At 34.0% G+C, this 8,819-nt stretch overlaps 2 protein-coding genes across 2 annotated transcripts; both read right to left on the minus strand.

Annotated features, from left to right (window-relative positions):
- Positions 1–225: 225 nt before the first annotated feature.
- LOC9314170 (fatty acyl-CoA reductase 6, chloroplastic) lies at positions 226–3,500 on the minus strand. Its single transcript, XM_021024349.1, has 8 exons — positions 2,299–3,500; positions 2,116–2,219; positions 1,829–2,028; positions 1,629–1,729; positions 1,358–1,529; positions 1,116–1,277; positions 574–1,023; positions 226–499 (listed from the first exon to the last, which is right to left on the minus strand). Exons 1-8 carry the CDS (start codon positions 2,585–2,587, stop codon positions 340–342), a joined length of 1,638 nt encoding a protein of 545 aa, XP_020880008.1. The 5' UTR covers positions 2,588–3,500; the 3' UTR covers positions 226–339.
- Positions 3,501–5,090: 1,590 nt separating this feature from the next.
- On the minus strand, positions 5,091–6,259 carry LOC9314172 (sigma factor binding protein 1, chloroplastic). The gene has a single exon (XM_002878058.2). It carries the CDS (start codon positions 5,815–5,817, stop codon positions 5,350–5,352), a length of 468 nt encoding a protein of 155 aa, XP_002878104.1. The 5' UTR covers positions 5,818–6,259; the 3' UTR covers positions 5,091–5,349.
- Positions 6,260–8,819: the final 2,560 nt, after the last annotated feature.

Consider the following 8,819-nt stretch of genomic DNA (forward strand, 5'->3'; position numbering starts at 1 on the left):
AGTGTTTGATAAAATGTCTGAAAGATAAAATTTCAAAAGCAATAAAGCATCATTACTGTTAGAGATCGATTTCGTTGTTATCCTTGCCATTTTGGTGCATATATTAAAGCTTCTTGGCTTTGTTTCTTCAATAGATACACCAAAAACTTGTAGTACAAGGAAATATTATTCAGGTCATCAACTTGATATTTTTTGGTTGGAATGGATATCAAGTGATTCAGATCATGAAGTAAAATCCTGAAAATTCTTTGATTAAAAACAAATTTTTTTTGTAAAGATAGCTGATGATACACTGAGTGTGCACAACACAAGGTCACAAGCACTTAAATCACAGTCTCTTTAACTGGATCGTCCCTGAAACAATTGCCTTTTGAGACCTGGAATATGAACGTTGACAATGTAATGCTCCCAGTCAATGCCTCTGGCATCAAACTCAAACATCTTTCTCTCTTCCATTGACATCTCCTGTATCAGAGTTGTTGTGTTGGTGTCGTCAAACCTATAGTATTGACTTTTGGGGTCAGTATTCATCTGATTGCTTAATAATATAACAAGGCCAAGAATGTTATTTACCGCGCTTGAAAGAACATGTAAGGCTTATATATTCTTGCCAGGGACACAAAATAGTCCAGCCTCCTGTTTCCCTTCTTGCTCAATGTGGATATATGTGAATCTCTTTCCTGTTTTCTTATATCGTTATATACAGAAGAGCTGAAACATTCTAAGGAACTGTGGAATTTCATAGGTGCTAAGTCAATCACTGTTTCTCCCAAGGGAGAGTTACGCAGATGTTGATAAGATAGGTCCATCAGCTCGCCAAATCGCAGGGGATTCGAATGAGATGAAGAAGTGACATTGTAAACTTTGAGCTCTTGGACACCACCAGAACCATGCTTTGCCATGACTGCTATTGCCGCGTTAGCAACCATATCAACAGGTGTAATGTCCATCAAAGATGTAGAATCTGCACAGAAGCCAGAAATCAGGCCTTTGCCATAGGCGATGATGATTGGATCAACCATTCTGTTATTTTTATATACCATACGGAAAATTTCAGTTAAAACCACAAGCGAAGCTAGTAATCCGTTCTTTTAAAAAAACAATGATCTTTTGACCTTATTCCTTGGATCCAGCCAGGGGAAGGCTCATTGTAAGAGCTTTCGATAATACTAGGCCGTATGATCACTACGGGTAAGTCTCCTCGCTTGCTGTGAATTATAGACTCACCCATGGCTTTTGTGAATGTGTAAGTGTTTTCCCATCCATAATGTTGAGCTCTGGTTTCTCATAACATAAAAACATAATGTTTTACGTTTTGGGTACATCAAGAAAGTTAACTTTTATCGTTTATTCTCACCTTTCAAAACCGAGTTCTTTCAGTTTCTTGGTTTCTTCACTGCCACGGAACTTTCTTACAGCTTCTGAAGCTAGTTTCAGCTCGGAGTCGATGTTCAAGTCAGAAGTTATGTTTTCTCCAATGCAGAGAGGAGTCTCTAGTACTATCCCCTCTTTCTTACCAGTCACGTAAGCTATATATCAACAACAACAACAACAACAACAAAACAAATTAGTTTTGTAAACTTGTCAAAAAGAAACTTATTCTTAGTCATGAAAATAAAAGCCCATACCAGTTGAAAACTGTAGGAAAAGTTTCAGTTTCTTGCATTCCTTTCCGAAGCTTAAGAGCCTACCAGGTCCAAGAGCATTGACATTTATGGCAGAGTCGTATCTGATTCCGTTTAATTTGAATTGAAAAGCAAAGTCAATTATTACAGTCATCAGTTTGCAAGCTATGGAAAAACAGATCAAGAAGAAACAGAGGAAACACCTGTCGTCAAATGTTGTACGACCACAGCAATTGATAATGACATCAGTCTCTTCACTAATCATTTCAGCTATTTCAGATTCGATCCCGAGGTTGTCTTCTCCAATATCTCCAATTCCTGGAATCAGCTTGCTCTTCATGAAGGCTTCGTAGGAGCTGCCATGCGTTTGCTTCAGAAGCTTGAAAAGATCCGAGCTAATGATCTGTGTGGAATACAAAAGGGATACAAAAAAGAATGAAGAAGAAAGAAAGGAAAAAGGAAGTTCAAATGAAAATGTTTAAAACAGAACCTCATCATAAGGTCTCTTGTTGGCTGATTCTTGGTCCTTGGATCTCATCAGAAGAAAGATCTTCCCAATCTCAGGACTTGCCCTCAACAGTTTCTCAATCAACGCTGCAACAAACAATTGTCCAATCCTAAAATTAGTTTACTTGTACCAGAAGAAAACTCTGATTTAGGGTTTTGTTGTTACCTTTAGCAAGAAACCCTGTTGCACCAGTAACGAGATAGCTTTTCGCTTTTAAGAAACGGAGAATTCCAACTCCGTCACAGTTACGACGTGTGTCAGCCTCATGCATCTCTAGCGACGTCACAGCTTTCAAAGACGTCTCATGATTACAACAAGAAGTTTGGACTCTACGAGTCGTCTGCGTCAAACGACAAGTCAAGTAGTGGTTTTGTTTGCCCGAGAGAGAGGAGAAGTAGCTGAAGGCATCCAATTTGACGGGGTTGCTTGAGGCAAGGAGATTTGTGATAGCCATTTTTAGTTATCAACAACAAGAAGAAGAAATAGATGTAATTTGTGTGTTTTATATGGCTTTTGTCTACTGAATCTTTTCCATTCTAAATGAGTAATAGACTGCTTACCAAAAAAAAAAATGGTGAAGAGAGCTTCTTTTGTATTTTGCACAGTCTAACTATCTAATTGGTCTAAAGTTCAGATTTGTACACATTGATCGATTGTAACAAGAAGTTTTCTTGTAAATTGTAATAAACGAAAACATAGTATATACAGTCAGCTAGAACAAAACTTAAAAGGTGAACCACTAAGTGTTCGGATAAATTTGTAACGTTTGTTGTGTACTAACTGATGAATAGAATTTTGCGAAAGGGAGTGAAACAATATGATAAACATAATTAAATGGTAGCTCTCCTCGTAAAGCGATATAGTAACGAGCAGATTGAGGATCCATATGGGCCATAATTATGATATAATATTTACTCATATATAAGACACAAGTACAGTACTATAAGACACAAGTACAGTACTTTCAGATTCGATCCCTAGATTGTCTTCTACAATGTCTCCAATTACTGGATCCAACTGGCTCTTCGTGAAGGCTTCGTAAGAACTCCCGTGCATTTGCTTCAGAAGCTTGAACAGATTCGAGCTTAAGCAAAAGGGATACAAAAGTGGAAAAAGGAAAAAGAACGAAAAAATAGAGTTGAAAATAGAAATGTTTAAACAAAACCTCATCATAGAGTCTCTTGTTGGCTGATTCTTGATCCCTGGATCTCATCAGAAGGAAGATCTTCCCAATCTCAGAACTTGCTCTCAACAATTTTTCAATCAACACTGCACAAACAATTTTCCAATCTGAATAATCAGATTATTTGGATAAAAAGAAAACTCTGATTTAGTATTTTTTTTTTAACCTTTAGCAAGAAACCCTGTTGCACCGTTAGAACATGATTAACAATGGTTGCTTAAAAATGGTTATTAAGAGTATTAAAATAATAAATTTGTAAAAGTGACATATGGATGGATCTTAATGTTAATTTTGGTTCTTAGCTAAGCCACTTTAGCTTTGGATCTTAGTCTTTAACAAGATTTTTCTTTAATTTTTAGCTAAGATTTAGCTAAGAAATGGTTAAGACACCATGGTGGTCTTAGTAGCTTGTTTATTAGTTCTAAAGGAGTAAGAGACTGCTGACCAAAATGTTGAAGAGATTTTTCTGAATATTATATTACACAATCTAAAGTTCAGATTTTTACACTCTAATTGATTTTAACAAGTTTCTAGTAGTTCAAAAAAAACAAGAACCATTCTTCTTGTTGTCAAAAACAAAAACAAGAAGAAGCTTTCTTGTAATGAACGGAACATACTAAATACAATCGACTAATCAAATCTTAAAGGTGAACAACGAACCACTGTGTTTGATGAATATTGTTTGGTATACTTTATAAAACTGATGAATAGAGTTTTGTGAAAGTAACATTTTAAGGAGATGAAACAATATATATATATATATATATATATATATATATATATATATATATATATATATATTGGTTGATACTCAATATAGAGCAATAGGATAAACATAAATCCAAATACAGACATTGTAATCGTTGTTGTTTTATAATCATTTTGTGATACGTATATACAAAAGTTAATTATACTCGATGATCTTCCAAAATCCAAATACAGACATTGTTCAATTTGGTGGCTTTAGAGGGCCAAAGTAACGAAGTTTCTCTACACTAAAAAGAATCTCTAATATGAGATGAATGCTGTTGTTGGTTGTTGGAGTTTATGGAAACAAACTTTTGTGGCTACAAATGTTATTCGTACGGACTTGCCCACAACAATTTTTCACTCAACATTGCAACAAACAATTTTGCAATCCGAATATCAGTTTACTTTTATTAGAAGAAAACTCTGTTTTAGGTCTTTTTTTCTTTCTTACCTTAAGCAAGAAACCCTTTTGCACCGGTAACGAGATAGCTTTTATCTAAGAAAATGTTATTTGTGAGAGAGCAATCTTGACAACGTAAAACAATTTTGACAACGATTGTGTGTAAGAATTGTACTCGGCCAATTTTGTGAAATTTTAACATAGTTTTCCGCGAGTAAGATTTTTATTCTGAGGATCTGGACTCGTTAAGTATCTGGCAGTCTTGCGTTTTGTATTCATTTGCAAACTTTTAAATTTTAATTATGGTCGTGAGTGAGATGAAAAGGTAAGTCTTTAAGGTTAAATCTCAACAAAAACAGCTATAACTTTATTATACCAAAGTGGAATAGCGATGAGCACATAAGAACTCGATAACCTGAATTTATTTTTTGTTTCATATCTAATCAAGTTTATTTTTTGTTAAAGCATGTTTTCAAGTTCTATATGTTGTCAACATTCTTAATTCAATTTGTTTTTAGATAGTACTATGAGGATTTTTTTTTTGTCTAAACAGCAGTAACGGGTACATTCGGTACATGAAAATGCTCAATATGAACTTGAAGCTAGGCTTACTAATCCGCTAACTTAAGATTATCACATGTTTCTTGATTAAATAAAAAATATGTTTCATACATTACAGAAGCTTTGATGTGAGACAAAACAAACAATAAAATTTAAGAGAAAAAACTGTTTACAAAATAACTTACTCATATACTAATTCGCATCACAAACCCTATAGTAATTAACATATCCATGTATCAATTTGGGGGTTAAATACATGTATCGATCTCATAATTATATGTACCTAGTTAATGAAACCCCTAATAAAAACTTTGTAAGATTATCATATAGAATCGATGCTTCCAAAGTCATTCACATTGTAAAACGCATTAGAGAAAAACCCAGAAAAACCTGCCGACATCTGATCAGGTAAAAACATCTCTTCCCCATTCAACGGCGGCACGTAACAGTCACCGACTCTCTCATCGAACGGCTCCTGATGAAGAACACGTGGCTCAAGATTCTCCGCCGTGAACGGCGGTGGAGAAAGGTTGTGGTCGTCGGAGGAAGGGGAATAGATAGGCTCCGGTTGAAGATCGACGGCGTCTTGGCCTGTGAGTTCTTGAACGAGCTCTCTGAACTTAGAAGCACAAGTTTGAACTCTCATGGGGTTTGATATGTAACGCACTTTGATGGGTTTGTTAGTTGAAGTCGTCTTCTTCTTTTGCTTTGGTGATTTTCTTGAAACCGGAGATGGTTTTCTCTTGTCTAAGCTTGTGGTGGTGAGAAACGTCGATGATGATGTCTCCATGTTCGGTTCCTGTAAGAGAATTCAGATGTTTTTGATTTATTTTCTTAATCAAATCTCTAGCTTCAACGATTATATATATAACGTTTTTACTTTTTCATATGTTTGGAAGGTGAGAGGAAATTAATGGGAAGGAGAGGTTGCGGATAAAAGGAAACAAACGTATTGAATGACGGCGCGTGTATCTCACGTGTCTTCCGATAGGTGGGATGATTCGAAATATCTACTTTTGAAGTTTAGAGCGTAAATCTCACTCGCGTGGTGGGGAAAAGGAACTAGAAGATAGGTTAAGTGGTGATCAAGGCGAGCCGGCGGCTGCTCTCACTACTCATGGAGCTATCGTTGAAGCTCCTCCACGTGAATGCTACTCTCATCCAAATTACGACGTCTTACAAGTTACATGACATCACCATAACTCCTACGAGATGACGTCACTCGACTGGTCATTGACAAAATAGAAAAAATTATTCATGGAAAAACACCGCATATTTTTGTTTAAGATAAAATTGAGTTTGGTTTGTGGTCAGTTGTTTTTTTCTATAAAATTTGTAATCAGTTGTTGGTTATGTTGTTCCACAGAATCTCTTAACTAAGAACATCTACAACAGTTGGGAGTGTAAGAGTTTCTCAAAAAATTAAAAATAATAATATTTTAATTATTTAATACAGATAAACCATAAACAAAGTTATATGTGTCCTCTTTGTTTTAGTACTGACCCTTGTTTGAAAAATCGCTAGGCGCTAGTCGGGCGTTCGGCATGGGCCTAGCGATTAATCGGAAAATCGGATTAAAATCGGGGATTAATCGGGGATTAGTTTTAGGGTTATTTTAATATTTTTAAAATATATTAATTCAATATTGTTTTCAAAATTACAGTAAAAACAAATTTTTATGATTTTTATTAAAATTTGAACACAAGTTATGTAAAACATCACAAACTCCCAATTCAAATGATTGAATAACAAAAATAAAATGTTTTTTTTATACTTGTAATCTAAAAAATAATCGGGGTACGTAAGATTAGGCGGGAAATAATCGGATTAGGCGGGAAATAATCGGATTAGACGGAGAATAATCGGGTTACTGATTTTTTAGGGGATTAGTCATTAATCGAGGCGGAGAGGGTGGGCCTAGCGATTAAGCGGGGAGTAATCGGGGCTAGGCGGGGATTTTTAGAACAGGGGTACTGACTCTTAAATAAGACTTTGAAAAGCTTCTCTCTCATCTCTTTTATAACTTTTTATTATTTTTATTTTTTTTTAATTTGTAAGAGCTTCTATTAAGAAATGCAGTTGGACTTGCCCTAATAATCTTGCCAATAATTTCTCCAAGCCGGAAGAATAATTAGTTTTTATTTTATTTTTTAACATCAAAATTTGAACTCGTAAGTAGGCTTTGGCGTTTTGTTCCGAGTAGATCCACTTGATTTCAGGTATGTCAGATAGAAGAGGATCCATTCGATTAATTTAGAATTTTGGTTCGAGTTTGGTTTGGTTCTAGTTATTTTCGGTTCTGTTCTGGGTATCCGAAATATTGGAATGTTTTTAAAAATGGTTAAATTTTTGATAAATTTAACTAAAAATGTCTAGATATTTTGAGTATTTTGTTTGTTTTGGTTTGAAATAATTGATATCTTTGGATTTATAATTAGAATTTCTGGTAATTGGGTTATATAAAGTGGAAATATAATTAATATTTTAGATATAAATTATATTTTGTGTATCCATTCAGTTTTCGGTTCGTTTCGGATTTGGTTTAGGTTTTTCGGTTATAGGAGTCAAGAATTCGTTTGGATATTTTATCGGTTTCGGATTCGGTTCAATTTTTTTTTTGGTTCGGTTTTTCGGTTTTGGTGTTTTTGGCCAAGCCTACTCGTAAGTGATTTTAAAATGCATTCACTTCAAATGATATTTTAGTACATCAACAAAATTACAGACGTTTGTGTGTTACCTTTCTATGGAGTACATGTTAGTTTGGTCTTTAATATTCAAACAGATTCGAGAATAGGAGACACAATACTTTTTTTCTTTCAATAAATTTCATTTTACAAATTATAAATTCCGTAGTACGGTGTTTTTATGTGTTTATAGGTGCTTGTTTGTGAATTGATTTACTTTCGCGTGACAATAATTAAACTACATTAGTACATTACGTTGAGTAGAAACCATCAAATATATTTGAATCATGGTTTTCTATATACAAAAACTGACTGATAATATACTATAAAACACTAAAGATGTTGATTATTAGAAAAAAATTAGTTTAATTTTATTTTTGACGTTTATTTTATAGCGAAAACAAAACAGTAGAGGCCATAATTAATTAATTATCAATGTACATTAGTGTCGGGTACAATAATTTAAAAGAAAATAAAGAGAATATTAATTACGGTAAGGGTTAAGAGACGAATGGGGGATGAGGGGTCCACGTGAGCAAGTGGGAAGAAAGCAGCATTGTGGTCTCACTATCACAACCTCTCCACCCCTACTGCGTATTATATAGGGTCCTTTGATCTCCAAATATGAGTGATTGATGCTTATTTAACGTATGATTTACGGCGGATTTATAAATGATAGTAATTAAGAGAAAACAAAGCATCGATATATGATTTAATGTTTTAATAAAGTCAATAGGGTTGATTCATGATTTAGAAAGAAAAAGAAGAGTTATCAAAAAAGCTAATTAGTCGGCTACAAGAAGATATGATAAAACGATTAAAAGCATCTTTTGATCGAAGAAGATCTTCAAAAGTCAAGTCACGTGTATCCGTAGACCCTCTTTCCACTTCTCCTGACAAATTCATTAATTTCCACTTTATCTCATTGTCGAATAAAGTTTTTTTTTTTTTTTTTCGAATAAAGTTTTTTTTTTTAGAGTATCACCAAAAAAAAAAAAATTCTTCTATAATTTCTCTTGCCATTACTTAATTACATAATTCAACTTACAATGTTAAATTATTATCCTTATTTTATAAATTATACATTTTAATAGAATAGATATTTTC

The sequence above is a fragment of the Arabidopsis lyrata genome (genome assembly GCF_000004255.2).
Source record: "Arabidopsis lyrata subsp. lyrata unplaced genomic scaffold ARALYscaffold_5, whole genome shotgun sequence".
Lineage (NCBI taxonomy): Eukaryota > Viridiplantae > Streptophyta > Magnoliopsida > Brassicales > Brassicaceae > Arabidopsis > Arabidopsis lyrata.

Bases quoted from the DNA above. Each gene is read 5' to 3' on its own strand.
- LOC9314170 (XM_021024349.1), bottom strand. From the start codon at position 2,587: ATGGCTATCACAAATCTCCTTGCCTCAAGCAACCCCGTCAAATTGGAT. The intron at 2,220-2,298 runs GTAACAACAAAA...TGTTTGTTGCAG, and splicing joins AACAGGGTTTCTTGCTAAAG to CGTTGATTGAGAAACTGTTG. The intron at 2,029-2,115 runs GTTCTGTTTTAA...TATTCCACACAG, and splicing joins ACAAGAGACCTTATGATGAG to ATCATTAGCTCGGATCTTTT.
- LOC9314172 (XM_002878058.2), bottom strand. From the start codon at position 5,817: ATGGAGACATCATCATCGACGTTTCTCACCACCACAAGCTTAGACAAG.